General features: G+C 48.0%; 1 protein-coding gene across 1 annotated transcript in view; it reads right to left on the bottom strand.

The window, feature by feature from the left end:
- The window catches only part of LOC110518582 (CUB and sushi domain-containing protein 2), a 552,259-nt gene that overhangs the window by 281,682 nt on the left and 250,577 nt on the right, over positions 1–20,000 (bottom strand). Inside the window, 1 exon segment of the mRNA XM_036953653.2 lies at positions 6,063–6,189. Coding sequence (XP_036809548.2) covers positions 6,063–6,189 — 127 coding nt within the window.

The raw sequence follows: 20,000 nt of genomic DNA, 5'->3' as shown, positions 1-20,000 counted from the left end.
GCGGACGGAAGCCCGAGAGTCAGCCCCAAAAATTTCTTGGGGGGGGGCACAGGGGGAGTGTGGCAGAGTCAGGAGTCAGACCTGAGCCAACTCCCCCCGTTTATCGTGAGGAGCCAAGGAGGAGCTCAGAACCGGAGCTGGTGTTGGAGGTGAGCGAAGCAGAGACTGTGAAGGAGTTAATGGGGAAATTGGAGGAGAGTGATATGAGGGACTTGCTGGTTTGGTGCATGAGGCACGACATTCGCCCGACGGAGCGTGTCAGGGATTTAATGGCACCGGGGTCAGCTCTCCATACTCATCCTGAGGTACGAGCGAGGGGTCTGGTGAAGACTGTGCCAGCCTCACGCACCAGGCCTCCTGTGCATCTCCCTAGCCTTGCACGTCCTGTGCCATCTCAGCACTACAGTGCTCCCAGCAGTGCTAACTGTGGCGGGCGTGGTGCTGGTCAGGCACCGTGTTATGCAGTTGTGCGCACGGTGTCCCCAGTACGCGTGCTTAGCCCGGTGCGCTACATCCCAGCTCCCCACATCTGCCGGGCTAGGGTGAAGATCCAGCCAGGGCGGTTGGTGCCAGCCCTGCCCTCAAGATCTCCAGTACGCCTTCACGGTCCGGTCTATCCGTCACCACCTCCACGCACCAGCCCTCCGGTGGCAGCCCCCCGTACCAGGCTGTCTCTCCGGCCCATCCTTACAGGGGCTCCCTCCTCTCCAGCGCTGCCGGAGCCTCCCGCCTGTCCGGCGCCGCTGCCGGCGCCTCTGTCGGAGCCTCCCGCCTGTCCGGCGCCTCTGCCGGAGCCTCCCGCCTGTCCGGCGCCTCTGCCGGAGCCTCCCGCCTGTCCGGCGCCTCTGCCGGAGCCTCCCGCCTGTCCGGCGCCTCTGCCGGAGCCTCCCGCCTGTCCGGCGCCTCTGCCGGAGCCTCCCGCCTGTCCGGCGCCTCTGCCGGAGCCTCCCGCCTGTCCGGCGCCGGAGCCTCCCGCCTGTCCGGCGCCGCTGCCGGAGTCTCCCGCCTCTCCGGCGCTACCAGGGCCTTCCTTTTCTCCAGCGTTGCCGGAGCTTCCCATCTGCCCAGCGCCAGCTGAGCTTCCCGTCTGCCCAGCGCCAGCTGAGCTTCCCGTCTGCCCAGCGCCAGCTGAGCTTCCCGTCTGCCCAGCGCCAGCTGAGCCTCCCGTCGGCCCAGCGCCGCCAACGCCGCCCGTCTGCCCAGCGGCGCCAGCGCCGCCCGTCTGCCCAGCGCCGCCAGTGCCGCCCGTCTGCCCAGCACCGCCAGCGCCGCCCGTCTGCCCAGCGCCGCCAGTGCCGCCCGTCTGGCCAGCGCCGCCAGTGCCGCCCGTCTGCCAGGAGCCGCCAGTGCCGCCCGTCTGCCAGGAGCCGCCAGTGCCGCCCGTCAGCCAGGGGCCGCCAGTGCCGCCCGTCAGCCAGGGGCCGCCAGTGCCGCCGGTCAGCCAGGGGCCGCCAGTGCCGCCGGTCAGCCAGGGGCCGCCAGTGCCGCCAGTCAGCCAGGGGCCGCCAGTGCCGCCAGTAAGCCAGGGGCCGCCAGTGCCGCCAGTAAGCCAGGGGCCGCCAGTGCCGCCGGTCAGCCAGGGGCCGCCAGTGCCGCCGGTCAGCCAGGGGCCGCCAGTGCCGCCAGTCAGCCAGGGGCCGTCAGTGCCGCCAGTCAGCCAGGGGCCGCCAGTGCCGCCAGTAAGCCAGGGGCCGCCAGTGCCGCCAGTCAGCCAGGGGCCGCCAGTAAGCCAGGGGCCGCCAGTGCCGTCAGTCAGCCAGGGGCCGCCCGAGCAGCTGCCCCTCTGTCCAGAGCAGCTGTCGCCCCTCTGTCCCGAGCTGCTATCGCCCCTCTGTCCCGAGCAGCTGTCCCTCTGTCCCGAGCAGCTGTCCCTCTGTCCCGAGCAGCTGCCGCCCCTCTGTCCCGAGCAGCTATCGCCCCTCTGTCCCGAGCTGCTATCGCCCCTCTGTCCCGAGCAGCTGCCCCTCTGTCCCGAGCAGTTGTCCCTCTGTCCCGAGCAGCTGCTTCACCTCTGTCCCGAGCTGCCCCTCTGTCCCGAGCAGCCCCTCTGTCCAGTGGGGTCATTGAGAGGGGTGGCCATGGTGAGTAAGCCAGGGAGGCGGACAATAAGGCGGACTAAGACAATGGTGAAGTGGGGTCCGCGTCCCGCGCCAGAGCCGCCACCGCGGACAGACGCCCACCCAGACCCTCCCCTATAGGTCAAGGTTTTGCGGCCGGAGTCCGCACCTTTGGGGGGGGGTACTGTCACGTTCTGACCTCTATTTCTGTTTTGTATTTATTTAGTATGGTCAGGGCGTGAGTTGGGTGGGCAGTCTATGTTTGTTTTTCTGTGTTTTGGGGCATTTCTATGTTTTCGGCCTAGTATGGTTCTCAATCAGAGGCAGGTGTCATTAGTTGTCTCTGATTGAGAATCATACTTAGGTAGCCTGGGTTTCACTGTGTGTTTGTGGGTGATTGTTCCTGTCACTGTGTTTGTCGTCACAGGATAGGACTGTTTTGCGTTCTCACTTTTCTTGTTTTCGTTAGTTTGTTCATGTGTAGTGATTTATTAAAATATGAATAACCACCACGCTGCGCTTTGGTCCGCTTCTCTTCCTCCTACAGACGAACGCCCTTACATATATATATATATCTCCTCTCTCTATATGTATCTCCTCTCTATATATATCCTCTCTATATTTACCTCCTCTCTATATATACCTCCTCTCTATATATATATATCATTTCTAAATATATATATCTCCTCTCTATATATATCTCCTCTCTATATATATCTCCTCTCTATATATATATCCTCTCTATATAAACCTCCTCTCTCTATATATATATCCTCTCTATATATACCTCCTCTCTCTCTATATATATATCCTCTCTATATATATATGTCCTCTATATATATATATATATCTCCTCTCTATATATCTCCTCTATATATATATATATATATCTCCTCTCTATATATATATACAGTGCCTTGCGAAAGTATTCAGCCCCCTTGAACTTTGCGACCTTTTGCCATATTTCAGGCTTCAAACATAAAGATATAAAACTGTATTTTTTTGTAAAGAATCAACAACAAGTGGGACACAATCATGAAGTGGAATGACATTTATTGGATATTTCAAACTTTTTTAACAAATGAAAAACTGAAAAATTGGGCGTGCAAAATTATTCAGCCCCCTTAAGTTAATACTTTGTAGCGCCACCTTTTGCTGCGATTACAGCTGTAAGTCGCTTGGGGTATGTCTATCAGTTTTGCACATCGAGAGACTGACATTTTTTCCCATTCCTCCTTGCAAATCAGCTCGAGCTCAGTGAGGTTGGATGGAGAGCATTTGTGAACAGCAGTTTTCAGTTCTTTCCACAGATTCTCGATTGGATTCAGGTCTGGACTTTGACTTGGCCATTCTAACACCTGGATATGTTTATTTTTGAACCATTCCATTGTAGATTTTGCTTTATGTTTTGGATCATTGTCTTGTTGGAAGACAAATCTCCGTCCCAGTCTCAGGTCTTTTGCAGACTCCATCAGGTTTTCTTCCAGAATGGTCCTGTATTTGGCTCCATCCATCTTCCCATCAATTTTAACCATCTTCCCTGTCCCTGCTGAAGAAAAGCAGGCCCAAACCATGATGCTGCCACCACCATGTTTGACAGTGGGGATGGTGTGTTCAAGTGTTGGTTTTACGCCAAACATAACGTTTTGCATTGTTGCCAAAAAGTTCAATTTTGGTTTCATCTGACAAGATCACCTTCTTCCACATGTTTGGTGTGTCTCCCAGGTGGCTTGTGGCAAACTTTAAACAACACTTTTTATGGATATCTAACAAATGGCTTTCTTCTTGCCACTCTTCCATAAAGGCCAGATTTGTGCAATATACGACTGATTGTTGTCCTATGGACAGAGTCTCCCACCTCAGCTGTAGATCTCTGCAGGTCATCCAGAGTGATCATGGGCCTCTTGGCTGCATCTCTGATCAGTCTTCTCCTTGTATGAGCTGAAAGTTTAGAGGGACGGCCAGGTCTTGGTAGATTTTCAGTGGTCTGATACTCCTTCCATTTCAATATTATCGTTTGCACAGTGCTCCTTGGGATGTTTAAAGCTTGGGAAATCTTTTTGTATCCAAATCCGGCTTTAAACTTCTTCACAACAGTATCTCGGACCTGCCTGGTGTGTTCCTTGTTCTTCATGATGCTCTCTGTGCTTTTAACGGACCTCTGAGACTATCACAGTGCAGGTGCATTTATACGGAGACTTGATTACACACAGGTGGATTGTATTTATCATCATTAGTCATTTAGGTCAACATTGGATCATTCAGAGATCCTCACTGAACTTCTGGAGAGAGTTTGCTGCACTGAAAGTAAAGGGGCTGAATAATTTTGCACGCCCAATTTTTCAGTTTTTGATTTGTTAAAAAAGTTTGAAATATCCAATAAATGTCGTTCCACTTCATGATTGTGTCCCACTTGTTGTTGATTCTTCACAAAAAAATACAGTTTTATATCTTTATGTTTGAAACCTGAAATGTGGCAAAAGGTCGCAAAGTTCAAGGGGGCCGAATACTTTCGCAAGGCACTGTATCTCCTCTCTATATATATATATCCTCTATATATATATATATCCTCTCTATATATATATATATATCTCCTCTCTATATATATATATATCCTCTCTATATATATATCTCCTCTCTATATATATATCTCCTCTCTATATATATATCTCCTCTCTATATATATATCTCCTCTCTATATATATATCTCCTCTCTATATCTATATCTCCTCTCTATATATATATCTCCTCTCTATATATATATCTCCTCTCTATATATATATCTCCTCTCTATATATATATCTCCTCTCTATATATATATCTCCTCTCTATATATATATCTCCTCTCTATATATATATCTCCTCTCTCTATATATATATATATATATATCTCCTCTCTATATATATACCTCCTCTCTATATCTATATCTCCTCTCTATATATATATCTCCTCTCTATATATATATCTCCTCTCTATATATATATCTCCTCTCTATATATATATCTCCTCTCTCTATATATATATCTCCTCTCTATATATATATCTCCTCTCTCTATATATATATCTCCTCTCTATATATATAACCTCTCTAATTAAATTGTCAGGACCTGAGACCTGCTCATGAAGGAGGAGAGGCGAGACTAGAGAGAACGGAGAGAGGAGGACAGAGGAGAGAGGGGAGAGGGGAGGACAGAGGGGAGAGGGGAGAGAGAGAGGGGAGAGGGGAGAGGGGAGAGAGAGAGGGGAGAGGGGATGAGAGAGAAGAGAGAGAACGGAGAGAGGAGGAGAGAGGGGGGAGGGGAGAGAGAGAGGGGAGAGGGGAGGAGAGAGAGGAGGAGCGAGGGGAGAGAGGGGAGGGGGTGAGGTGTCTGATAAACAGCCCGATTAAAGCATCTGACCAATTACAGGCCCTCTCTTGTGCAGACAGATTTCACACCAAATTACAGCGGGTCAAACTATTACAGAGGACACCCGTCCACTCATTAACTCAGAACACCAGAGGAGGAGGAAGGTCACTCACACACACACACACACACACACACACACACACACACACACACACACACACACACACACACACACACACACACACACACACACACACACACACACACAAATGCACATGGATCACTGCCTTGTAGATTCCTCAGGTGCCCAATACTCAAAAGTGACGTCCTTCATCCACCACTGAATCAACAACCCTAACAAACAGTAAGGAGGAGGAGGAGAAGAGGAGGAGGAGGAAGATTAGAATGAGGAAAATGAGGAAGAGGAGCCAAGGGAGGAAGAGGTGGAGGAGAATAGAGAATGAGGAGGAGAGAGAAGGTGGAGGAAGAGGAGGTCGAGTAGAATGAGGAAGAGGAGGAAGAGGAGGAGGAAGAGGAAGCGGGGGAGGAAGAGGTGAATAAGGAGGGGGATGTGGAAGAGAAAGATGAGCAAGAGGAGGAGGAGGACAATGGGAGGAGAAAGAAAGAAAGAGAAAGAGCGAGATGATCTGTACTGACCCGATGGTGCTTCCCTGGGCTGCTTCGATGCTCCAGACACAGTGCAGGTTATGTTCATAAGGAGCTGGGTAACCTGGAGACAATATACGACCTGTAGTCTCATCCCTGATGGTTCCCCCACACTCCGCTAGAGAGAGAGAGAGAGAGAGAGAGTTTGATTTGTTGTCTTTCTTTAATGAAACATTCTCATTTAATTAAAACCTCACCCCCCCCCCCCCCCCCCTTAAAATAAAACACCAAAACATATCCTGCATACTCACCTTTCCAGACTCACCTTTCCCTCTACAACACGATACAAAACAACACCACACCAAAACATCTTCCCCTAACACACCACATCTCCTGAAACATCTCCACACTGTTTATCATTTTATACAACTCAAATTCAACCCTAAGGCGCGCAGAGACCATCCCATTACACAATAGAGAAGGGTCTGTTATCCACCTTTGACCCTGTACCTCCTTGTTAGCCAAGTAGACAACTTCACCTGAGCAAATAGAAAATTCAACAAAACACATTAGACCGTATTTGAATAACTGTACCACATCATAAACATCCCGACAGTAAAAAAACAAAACACCCCCAACCTCTCACACAGACATACCAACAGTAAAACCCACCCCCAACCTCTCACACAGACATACCAACAGTAAAACCCACCCCCAACCTCTCACACAGACATACCAACAGTAAAACCCACCCCCAACCTCTCACACAGACATACCAACAGTAAAACCCACCCCCAACCTCTCACACAGACATCCCAACAGTAAAACCCACCCCCAACCTCTCACACAGACATACCAACAGTAAAACCCACCCCCAACCTCTCACACAGACATACCAACAGTAAAACCCACCCCCAACCTCTCACACAGACATACCAACAGTAAAACCCACCCCCAACCTCTCACACAGACATACCAACAGTAAAACCCACCCCCAACCTCTCACACAGACATACCAACAGTAAAACCCACCCCCAACCTCTCACACAGACATGCCAACAGAGACATTAATGGCATTAACCTGGCGCACACAGAAAACACATGAATCACAGTTTCTCTCATACACACAGAAAGGACATTCCTGCCCGACTCCCACGTCAACCAACCAGCTGTTAGTGGCCAGGGCTCCACTGGAGGTCCCCTGACCTCTGGTACTGGGGGTTTGTAGAGCCCCCTCCATCTAAAACCCACCATACTCTCCGCCCCACATACCCCCTGCCACTGATGTGCCTTCATTCCTGTAAGGGAATACATGTTAGGCTCCTAATGTTCCTCACCTTAATGCAGAGGTTGTAGAGTGCTTTACCTCCCACATCCTCAAACTCCCCCAGGCTCAGAGTGTTAAAATCTATCAAGTCCTGCAGACCCCCTTCCCAGTCTCCAGTCTCTGCCGTTACCTGCAGTGGCGTAAACATTGGTGGCCCCTCCCCCTTTGGTCGCTCAAACACCCCCCTTACCGGCTCAGACAGTGCCTCCTGGACCTCCTCCAGGAATGTCTCCAGCAGCCTAAGAGACGTTATTCCTGTTTGTTGTGCCAAGACTTCCGGGGTTTTTCACCCTTCCTGTCCCGGCAGTCTCAGGTCACACAGCCTTAGTAAACCTGCTGCCATCAGTTGACATCAGCATGTTACAGCAGTCTCTGCACTGCCTTTAGCCTGAAAGCAGCCACCCTGCTCTCCAGTTCCAACAGGGCCTGTCCTCCTTCGTGGACGGTCATGTACAACACTGCCGCCTTCAGCCAGTGATGGCCCGACCAGAAAAAGTCCACCAGCTTGCATTGTAGGTCTGCGAGCAGACCGGTGGGGGGGTTGAGGATAGACAGTTTATGCCACAGGGAAGATGCCACCAGGTGGTTGAATGTCAGCACCTTCCCTCTATATGCCAATTGGAACAGGAGCCACCTCCACCTAGCCAGTCTTGACACCACTGCCTGTGACAGCCCCTCTCAGTTCTTCCGGACCCACCTCTCCGAGCCCAGGTAATCCCCCAACATTTTAAGCCCTTCACAACCCCACTGCGTTCCCCGTCGAAGCAGAGGAGGGGCCCAATCCCTATCCCTATCCCTATCTAGACCAATCCTTCCATGCTTTGCTCTTGCTCCAGTTTACTTTAGCTGACGAAGCTCCTCGTACACCTTCAGACTAGTCTCTAGTGCCTGCATATCCTGACCATCACAGAAACGTCATCTGCATACACCGACACTGCTATGCCTGTCCAGCACACTCTCTGCAGTCTCCTGGGTAGCAGGCCCAGAAAAGGCTCAATGGCTAGTGTATATAACTGCCCTGAAAGAGGGCATCCTAGTCTGATGCCCCGTCTCACCGAGACTGGCCGACTGAGCCCCCTCCCACCTTGACCATACATGATGCCCCAGCATACAACAGCTTCACATAGGTCAAAAAACTCTTCCCAAACCCAAACATCACTTTAAACAGATACTCATGGTCCACTCTATCAAAAGCCTTCTCTTGATCTAAAGAGACCAGTCCAAAGTTCACATTAGAACCTCTCGACACGTCCAAAATGTCCCTGATTAAGGACAAGTTGTCTGTGATTCTCTGTCCCGGTACACAATATGTCTGGTCCTTATGTACTATCGAGTCCAGATGTGACTTCAGTCTGTTAGAGAGGACTTTGGCAAATATGTTGTCGTCCTCACAGAGTAATGCTACAGGCCTCCAGTTCTTAAGTTCACACAGTCCCCTTTTTTGGACAGGAGAATCAGAGCCGCCCAAAAACTAAGTAACTTCTCACCCTTTTTCCTTTTCCGCTTGACACCCTCATCCTCCTCTCTTCCCCTTCCCCACTATACTCTCCTCATCCACTAGCATAACATGACTAGGCCCAGCCTCAGATACCCCACCATCTCTATGCCTGACTAGGCCCAGCATCAGATACCCCACCATCTCTATGCCTGACTAGGCCCAGCCTCAGATACCCCACCATCTCTATGCCTGACTAGGCCCAGCCTCAGATACCCCACCATCTCTTGCCTGACTAGGCCCAGCCTCAGATACCCCACCATCTCTATGTCTGACTAGGCCCAGCCTCAGATACCTCACCATCTCTATGTCTGACTAGGCCCAGCATCAGATACCCCACCATCTCTATGCCTGACTAGGCCCAGCCTCAGATACCCCACCATCTCTTGCCTGACTAGGCCCAGCCTCAGATACCCCACCATCTCTTGCCTGACTAGGCCCAGCCTCAGATACCCCACCATCTCTATGCATGACTAGGCCCAGCCTCAGATACCCCACCATCTCTTGCCTGACTAGGACCAGCATCAGATACCCCACCATCTCTATGCCTGACTAGGCCCAGCATCAGATACCCCACCATCTCTATGCCTGACTAGGCCCAGCCTCAGATACCCCACCATCTCTTGCCTGACTAGGCCCAGCATCAGATACCCCACCATCTCTATGCCTGACTAGGCCCAGCATCAGATGCCCCACCATCTCTTGCCTGACTAGGCCCAGCATCATATACCCCACCATCTCCTGCCTGACTAGGCCCAGCCTAAGATACCTTACCATATCTTGCCTGACTAGGCCCAGCCTCAGATACCCCACCATCTCTATGCCTGACTAGGCCCAGCATCAGATACCCCACCATCTCTTGCCTGACTAGGCCCAGCATCAGATACCCCACCATCTCTTGCCTGACTAGGCCCAGCCTAAGATACCCTACCATATCTTGCCTGACTAGGCCCAGCCTCAGATACCCCACCATCTCTATGCCTGACTAGGCCCAGCATCAGATACCCCACCATCTCTATGCCTGACTAGGCCCAGCCTCAGATACCCCACCATCTCTTGCCTGACTAGGCCCAGCATCAGATACCCCACCATCTCTATGCCTGACTAGGCCCAGCATCAGATACCCCACCATCTCTTGCCTGACTAGGACCAGCCTCAGATACCCCACCATCTCTATGCTTGACTAGGCCCAGCATCAGATACCCCACCATCTCTTGCCTGACTAGGCCCAGCATCAGATACCCCACCATCTCTATGCCTGACTAGGCCCATTCTCAGATACCCCACCATCTCTTGTCTGACTAGGCCCAGCATAAGATAATCTCATGCCTGACTAGGCCCAGCATCAGATACCCCATCATCTCTTGCCTGACTAGGGCCAGCATCAGATACCCCACCATCTCTTGCATGACTAGGCCCAGCATCAGATACCCCAACATCTCTTGCCTGACTAGGCCCAGCCTCTGCTGCCTGCGTCTCATTGCCCCCTGCACGTTGATCTCGATTTCCCCCAATTGGCGCGTGTACCCTCACCTTGTCAACAGCCTTTATGTGGGCACGCAAAGCACTTAATCCCCAAATCCCCACACCCAAAACACCATAGACTATCTGTACTGGCAAACCCTGCCTAGAGCCCCTTCCCATGCCTCACTTTAAAATGCATATTTAGCTGTTGCTTTTTGTTATTCAGAAACATGGACACTTGCCTCCGGAACGAAACAACATGCTTAACGGCATCTGCCTGAAAACCTGCTGACAGTACACGAAATACACTAGCAAATCAGCTCTTTCCTGGTTTGATCATCCATAATAAACTGAGGTGAATTTCCGACTACCACCCTGGTCGAAGGGGTTGATAGAGGTGAAATTGGCACCAACACACCCAACAACAACCACAACAAATGTTCCACTAGTAATGAGCCTACCCACCAAAGTTGCTCTAGTCATGAACACAACCACAGCTCTGTTCACTCTGGAAGCAGAATGTATAAATTCAGCTCCTACCTGTTCACCGACCGCGAGCAGAACCTCCTCTACTTTAACCTGTTGAGTGTAGGGGGCAGTATTTTGATATTTGGATGAAAAACATACCCAAATGAAACTGCCTATTTCTCAGACCAATAAGCTAGAATATGCACATAATTGTCAGATTAGGATAGAAAACACTCTAAAGTTTCCAAAACAGTCAAAATATTGTCTGTGAGTATGACATAACTGATATTGCAGGTGAAAACCTGAGGAAAATCCAACCAGGAAGTGCCTCTTATTTTGAAACCTCCCTGTTCCATTTCATGCCTTCCTTCCATTTAAAGGGATATCAACCAGATTCCTTTCGCTATGGCTTCCACATGGTGTGAACAGTCTTTAGACATAGTTTCAGCCTTTTATTCTGAAAAATGAGCGAGAACGATCACATCGCGTCAGTGTATGGCTGGGTTCCAGCAGCTTGGAGCAGACATTTTCTCTCTCTCTCTCTCCTATTGAAAAAGCTACGGTCCTGTTGAAATATGATCGATTATTTATTGTAAAAACAACCTAAGGGTTGATTATAAAAAAAAACGTTTGACATGTTTCTACGAACTTTACGGATACTATTTGGAATTTACATAAACGCTTGGATAACTTTCGCCGTAAAGCTTTTATGTAATCTGACACGCCAGGTGGATTAACAACAAGCTAAGCTGTGTTTTGGTATGTTGCACTTGTGATTTCATGAAAATTAAATATTTTTTCATTTATTTTGAATGTGGCACTCTGCAATTCAGCGGATGTTGACGAAAATGATCCCGCTAACGGTATGGGTGCGCCAAGAAGTTAAAATCCATTCTCAGGAACACACCTGAATCCATACCGTAATGACAGCGTCTCCTCCGCACACCTCACATTCCAAACCGCAAGAAACTAAAACTCTGTCCTCTTCTGTGGATAAATAAATAATCAGCTAAAAGAAATAGTGCATTAACCCTCCACCATAGAAAATACAAATTGAAAGAAAAGACAAAGGACGGAATCAATAAAAAAAGTTAGGACAGATTCCCCCACACTAGTGATGGGTCGTTCGCGAACAAGACGGCTCTAAGAGCCGGCTCCTGTAGGTGAACGTTGGGAGCCGGCTCTTGTAGGTGAAAGTTGGGAGCCGGCTCTTGTAGGTGAACGTTGGGAGCCGGCTCTTGTAGGTGAACGTTGGGAGCCGGCTCCTGTAGGTGAACGTTGGGAGCCGGCTCCTGTAGGTGAAAGATGGGAGCCGGCTCCTGTAGGTGAAAGTTGGGAGCCGGCTCCTGTAGGTGAAAGTTGGGAGCCAGCTCTTGTAGGTGAACGTTGGGAGCCGGCTCCTGTAGGTGAACGCTGGGAGCCGGCTCCTGTAGGTGAACGCTGGGAGCCGGCTCTTGTAGGTGAACGCTGGGAGCCGGCTCTTGTAGGTGAACGTTGGGAGCCAGGTATTGTAGGTGAACGTTGGGAGCCGGCTCTTGTAAGTGAACGTTGGGAGCCGGCTCTAGTAGGTGAACGTTGGGAGCCGGCTCCAGTAGGTGAACGTTGGGAGCCGGCTCCAGTAGGTGAATGTTGGGAGCCGGCTCCTGTAGGTGAACGTCTGGGAGCCGGCTCCTGTAGGTGAACGCTGGGAGCCGGCTCCTGTAGGTGAACGCTGGGAGCCGGCTCCTGTAGAGAAAAAGAAATAAAACAATACAGGCCAAAATGTTCAAGTGCCACACATTCGTTCTGACTGTCTGCTCAGACTAACAGCCTCACCTGTTGTTCCTGTCAATCAGACACAGTGTCAACCAATGAACCAACGATGTGTGAGGGAGGGGCCAGGCCGGCTCACTCACAGTCACACACTTAGCATCCGATGAGAGACAGGAAGAACAGCTGTGAAAACAACAGCTGTGAAAATGAGTCGGAAGCACAGTAGCATTTGGATGCATTTTAATAATGTAGACAATGTTAGAGCACAGTGTAGAATTTGCTAAAACAAAATCTCATATAAAGCTGGTTGCACGCACAACCTACACCGGCATATGTGAACTGTGCACCCAACTGTGAAGCTAGCTGTAGCTGGGCTTCGAGAAACTAGCGGGTCTGCTAGTGGTAGTGGTGGAGCCAGAACCTCCACACGTGGAGATGTATCCACCCAGTCAAGTAGGCCTGCTAGTGATAGTGGTGGAGAGGTATCCACTCAGTCAAGTAGGCCTGCTAGTGATAATGGTGGAGCCAGGTATCCACTCAGTCAAGTAGGCCTGCTAGTGATAGTGGTGGAGCCAGGTATCCACTCAGTCAAGTAGGCCTGCTAGTGATAGTGGTGGAGCCAGCACCTCCACACATGGAGATGTATCCACCCAGTCAAGTAGGCCTACTCCGCGACCCACAGCAACGCAGTCTTCTATGGACCAGTTTATACCAAAGTCTAAGTCTGAAGCAAAGTCTGAAGCAAAACAAGGCCAAATGGATATTGCAATTGTCTAAAATGATTGCCACCGAATTCCTGACATTTTCGGTCGTGGAGGACAGAGGTTTTATAAATTATAGCAATAGTCTAAATCCAATTTACACAATTCCAAGCAGGAAACCCCTTTCAGAATCACTTATTCCACAACTGTACGAGAGCACACAGGCTTCAGTGCGGGAAAGAGTCCAAAAAGCTACTGTAGTTTGTCTTACCACTGACTGCTGAACATCAAGGGTAACCACTTCTTACACGTCAGTTACATGTCACTTCATTGAAGAGTTTTCGATGTCTAGCTGTCTTCTGGACTGCTTTGAGTTCAGCGACAGACACCTCAGAGAACTTGGCAGAGGAACTGTTGAGAGTGGCCAGAGAATGGCAAGTAGATGGAAAAGTGGTCTGTTGTGTTAGCGACAATGCAGCTAACATAACCGAAGCCATGAATATTTTTAAATGGACCCATCATCCATGTCTTGCCCACACAATCAACCTGATTGTAAGAGATGCTCTGAAGGTGATGAAGCCCACTGTGGACAAAGTGAAAGCAGCTGTGGAATACTTCCACGGGAGCACAGTAGGTCCTGAAAAACTGAAGTCTACACAACGCCAGATGGGAGATGCCTGAGCTGAGGCCTAAACAAGACTGCACTACAAGGTGGCATTCAACATTGTATATGTTGAAGCGGTTTCTTGAGCCAAAAGGATGCCACCATCTCTACCCTGGCCATTGTCATGACAGGGATACTCTGCATAGTGGCCACATCCGTTCCCTCTGAGAGGGTGTTCTCAAAAAATGGGACAAATAATTACTGAGAGAAGAAACCGCATCAACCCCTCGAAAGTGAGGCAGATTGCATTTCTGAATGCAAATCTCCAATAAAATAAACAGATGGTCAGCGTTGCTGTGCGCTGCTGGTTATAACATGGCGACAAAGCAGAGAGAGAAAAGAGGGACCAGCTGAATGTTTTCAGTGGGATGCTGCAGATTTGGCACATTGTTATTTATTTTTCTTTGATATTGTGCAATATTCTATTGTTATGTTGTTCAGATTGTATTCCTTAATGGTTACATTTATATGCACTTTGTTAATATACCTTAAAATAGTTATACTTTAAACGCGAATGTTTAATATCATTCTTTATCGTTACAAACCAATGCATTTTCAAATACCGTACATTGTGGTTATGATAGAGTATGATTTCAGTCAATAATTCAATTACAATTGTTTTAATAACAATCGTAGTCAAACTATCGCAAACTGTTTGACTATTTATTTTTAAAGAGCCGTTTGGGAGCCAAAAGAGGCGTCTCTTTTTGGTGAGCTGAGCCGGAATGCCCATCACTACTCCACACCAAACACTCAAACTCCAAAAAACTCCCAGCATGCACTGCAAGAGAGAGAGAGAGCGAGAGAAAGCAAAAGAGAGAGCGAGAGAAAGAGATGGAAGGAAGGAAGGAAGGAAGGAAGGAAGGAAGGAAGGAAGGAAGGAAGGAAGGAAGGAAGGAAGGAAGGAAGGAAGGAAGGAAGGAAGGAAGGAAGGAAGGAAGGAAGGAAAAATAAGAAAATAACTGAGTATATGATTATAATATCCTTAAAGTGATACTTTGAAGTCTACTTCATTTAATAAATGAATATTATTGAATATTATCGTATGATTCATCATGTGGTGTTCCTGTCATGTTGTCAATATGAATTGAAATAATGGATGGAAGCCAAGTTATTCTCCTCCAGCAGCAGTATTGATAAGAGAAATGAACATTAAAACACCCAGTTGTGTCTTATAACCTACGGCAACATCACGTCTGATGGATTAATACCGGGAGATAGTGACGACCCCTCTGTCTCTACGGCAACATCACGTCTGATGGTTTAATACCTAGAGATAGTGACGACCCCTCTGTCTCTACGGCAACATCAAGTCTGATGGTTTAATACCTAGAGATAGTGACGACCCCTCTGTCTCTACGGCAACATCACGTCTGATGGTTTAATACCTAGAGATAGTGACGACCCCTCTGTCTCCACGGCAACATCACGTCTGATGGTTTAATACCTAGAGATAGTGTAGACCACTCTGTCTCTACGGCAACATCACGTCTGATGGTTTAATACCTAGAGATAGCGACAACCCCTCTGTCTCTACGGCAACATCACGTCTGATGGTTTAATACCTAGAGATAGTGACGACCCCTCTGTCTCCACGGCAACATCACGTCTGATGGTTTAATACCTAGAGATAGTGTAGACCACTCTGTCTCTACGGCAACATCACGTCTGATGGTTTAATACGTAGAGATAGTGACGACCCCTCTGTCTCTACGGCAACATCACGTCTGATGGCTTAATACCTAGAGATAGTGACGACCACTCTGTCTCTACGGCAACATCACGTCTGATGGTTTAATACCTAGAGATAGTGACGACCACTCTGTCTCTACGGCAACATCACATCTGATGGTTTAATACCTAGAGATAGTGACGACCACTCTGTCTCTACGGCAACATCTCGTCTGATGGTTTAATACCTAGAGATAGTGACGACCCCTCTGTCTCTACGGCAACATCAAGTCTGATGGTTTTATACCTAGAGATAGTGACGACCCCTCTGTCTCTATGGCAACATCACGTCTGATGGTTTAATACCTAGAGATAGTGACGACCCCTCTGTCTCTACGACAACATAACGTCTGACTTGCAAGAGTACACAGGTACTTTACAATAACAGGTACATTGCAATAACAGCTACTTTACAATAGCGGGACTTTACAATAACAGGTACTTTACAATAACAGTAACATTACAATAACAGGTACTTTACAATAACAGGAACTTTACAATAACAGTAACATTACAATAAAATGTACTTTACAATAGCGGGACTTTACAATAACATGTACCTTACAATTCCATGTATTTTACAATAACAGCTACTTTACAATAACATCTACTTTACAATAACAGCTACTTTACAATAACATGTACTTTACAATAACAGGTACTTTACAATAACAGGTACTTTACAACAACAGCTACTTTACAATAACATGTACTTTACAATAACAAGTATTTTCCAATAACATGTACTTTACAATAACAGGTACTTTGCAATAACAGGTACTTTACAACGACAGCTACTTTACAATAACATCTACTTTACAAGAACAGCTACTTTACAATAACAGCTACTTTACAATAACATGTACTTTACAATAACAGGTACTTTACAACAACAGCTACTTTACAATAACATGTACTTTACAACAACAGCTACTTTACAATAACATGTACTTTACAATAACAGATACTTTACAACAACAGGAACTTTACAACAACAGGAACTTTACAACAACAGGAACTTTACAACAACAGGAACTTTACAACAACAGGAACTTTACAACAACATAAACTTTACAACAACAGTTACTTTAGTCAGGAGATGGGAATTTGACTGATGATTCAGGGAATAGTGGAATATACTCCGTGTAGGACTGAAGCATCAATCATGTGGAAAATATTTAATATTCAGGGTATATTTCCTGTGGTTAATACTGCTGATAGGGTTGGAGTCATTTATCCTGTGGGATGGTGGTATATGTAGTATATAATGTCAGGGTATATTTCCTGTGGTTAATACTGCTGATAGGGTTGGAGTCATTTATCCTGTGGGATGGTGGTATATGTAGTATATAATGTCAGGGTATATTTCCTGTGGTTAATACTGCTGATAGGGTTGGAGTCATTTATCCTGTGGGATGGTGGTATATGTAGTATATAATGTCAGGGTATATTTCCTGTGGTTAATACTGCTGATAGGGTTGGAGTCATTTATCCTGTGGGATGGTGGTATATGTAGTATATAATGTCAGGGTATATTTCCTGTGGTTAATACTGCTGATAGGGTTGGAGTCATTTATCCTGTGGGATGGTGGTATATGTAGTATATAATGTCAGGGTATATTTCCTGTGGTTAATACTGCTGATAGGGTTGGAGTCATTTATCCTGTGGGATGGTGGTATATGTAGTATATAATGTCAGGGTATATTTCCTGTGGTTAATACTGCTGATAGGGTTGGAGTCATTTATCCTGTGGGATGGTGGTATATGTAGTATATAATGTCAGGGTATATTTCCTGTGGTTAATACTGCTGATAGGGTTGGAGTCATTTATCCTGTGGGATGGTGGTATATGTAGTATATAATGTCAGGGTATATTTCCTGTGGTTAATACTGCTGATAGGGTTGGAGTCATTTATCCTGTGGGATGGTGGTATATGTAGTATATAATGTCAGGGTATATTTCCTGTGGTTAATACTGCTGATAGGGTTGGAGTCATTTATCCTGTGGGATGGTGGTATATGTAGTATATAATGTCAGGGTATATTTCCTGTGGTTAATACTGCTGATAGGGTTGGAGTCATTTATCCTGTGGGATGGTGGGATATGTAGTATATAATGTACCCTGTTGGATGGTGGGATATGTAGTATATAATGTATCCTGTTGGATGGTGGGATATGTAGTATATAATGGATCCTGTTGGATGGTGGGATATGTAGTATTTAATGTATCCTGTTGGATGGTGGGATATGTAGTATTTAATGTATCCTGTTGGATGGTGGGATATGTAGTATTTAATGTATCCTGTTGGATGGTGGGATATGTAGTATTTAATGTATCCTGTTGGATGGTGGGATATGTAGTATATAATGTATCCTGTTGGATGGTGGGATATGTAGTATATAATGTACCCTGTTGGATGGTGGTACTGGGATATGTAGAATAAAGAGGGACAGAATGAGGGGAGGAGAGGGAGAGAAAGAGGAGAGGAGAGGGACAGAAAGAGGGGAGGAGAGGGAGAGAAAGAGGGGAGGAGAGGTAGAGAAATAGGGGAGGAGAGGGAGAGAAAGAAGAGAGGAGAGGGAGAGAAAGAGGGGAGGAAGAGAAAGAGGGGAGGAGAGGGAGAGAAAGAGGAGAGGAGAGGGAGAGAAAGAGGAGAGGAGAGGGAGAGAAAAAGGGGAGGAGAGGGAGATAAAGAGGAGAGGGAGAGAAAGAAGGGAGGAGAGGGAGAGAAAGAGGGATGGAGAGGGAGAGAAAGAGGAGAGGGAGAGAAAGAAGGGAGGAGAGGGAGAGAAAGAGGGATGGAGAGGGAGAGAAAGAGGAGAGGAGAGGGAGAGAAAGAAGGGAGGAGAGGGAGAGAAAGAGGAGAGGAGAGGGAGAGGGAGAGAAAGAGGAGAGGAGAGGGAGATAAAGAGGAGAGGAGAGGGAGAGAAAGAGGAGAGGAAGAGAAAGAGGGGAGGAGAGGGAGAGAAAGAGTAGAGGAGAGGGAGATAAAGAGGAGAGGAGAGGGAGAGAAAGAGGAGAGGGAGAGAAAGAGGAGAGGAGAGGGAGAGAAAGAGGAGAGGAGAGGGAGATAAAGAGGAGAGGAGAGGGAGAGAAAGAGGAGAGGAGAGGGAGATAAAGAGGAGAGGAGAGGGAGATAAAGAGGAGAGGAGAGGGAGAGAAAGAGGGATGGAGAGGGAGAGAAAGAGGAGAGGAGAGGGAGATAAAGAGGAGAGGAGAGGGAGATAAAGAGGAGAGGAGAGGGAGATAAAGAGGAGAGGAGAGGGAGATAAAGAGGAGAGGAGAGGGAGAGAAAGAGGAGAGGAGAGGGAGATAAAGAGGAGAGGAGAGGGAGAGAAAGAGGAGAGGAGAGGGAGAGAAAGAGGAGAGGAGAGGGAGATAAAGAGGAGAGGAGAGGGAGAGAAAGAGGAGAGGAGAGGGAGAGAAAGAGGAGAGGAGAGGGAGATAAAGAGGAGAGGAGAGGGAGATAAAGAGGAGAGGAGAGGGAGAGAAAGAGGAGAGGAGAGGGAGAGAAAGAGGAGAGGAGAGGGAGATAAAGAGGAGAGGAGAGGGAGATAAAGAGGAGAGGAGAGGGAGATAAAGAGGAGAGGAGAGGGAGATAAAGAGGAGAGGAGAGGGAGAGAAAGAGGAGAGGAGAGGGAGAGAAAGAGGAGAGGAGAGGGAGATAAAGAGGAGAGGAGAGGGAGATAAAGAGGAGAGGAGAGGGAGATAAAGAGGAGAGGAGAGGGAGATAAAGAGGAGAGGAGAGGGAGAGAAAGAGGAGAGGAGAGGGAGATAAAGAGGAGAGGAGAGGGAGAGAAAGAGGAGAGGAGAGGGAGAGAAAGAGGAGAGGAGAGGGAGATAAAGAGGAGAGGAGAGGGAGATAAAGAGGAGAGGAGAGGGAGATAAAGAGGAGAGGAGAGGGAGATAAAGAGGAGAGGAGAGGGAGATAAAGAGGAGAGGAGAGGGAGAGAAAGAGGAGAGGAGAGGGAGAGAAAGAGGAGAGGAGAGGGAGATAAAGAGGAGAGGAGAGGGAGATAAAGAGGAGAGGAGAGGGAGATAAAGAGGAGAGGAGAGGGAGATAAAGAGGAGAGGAGAGGGAGAGAAAGAGGAGAGGAGAGGGAGAGAAAAAGGGGAGGAGAGCGAGAGAATAGCACACCACTCCTACTTCAAAGAGAATGGCAAGATGATGATGATGATGACGAGGGTTGATGGTGATGATGAGGATGGTGCGACAATCGGCTGCCATGTTTATACATTGATACTTCAACCTCCCTCCCTCCCCGTCAAAACAACCAAATGATGCTCAGCTTCTCTTGAATGTCTCCCCATCTCCCCTCAAAATACATGTTTGCACTGAGAAGGAAAACAAGAGAATAAAGAGGTCTTTTATCAACAACAAAAA

Source organism: Oncorhynchus mykiss, chromosome 18 (assembly GCF_057628025.1).
Source record: "Oncorhynchus mykiss isolate SJ-2025 chromosome 18, ASM5762802v1, whole genome shotgun sequence".
NCBI lineage: Eukaryota > Metazoa > Chordata > Actinopteri > Salmoniformes > Salmonidae > Oncorhynchus > Oncorhynchus mykiss.
The sequence above is the reverse complement of the archived record's forward strand: the minus strand, read 5'-3'. Positions and strand labels throughout refer to the sequence as shown.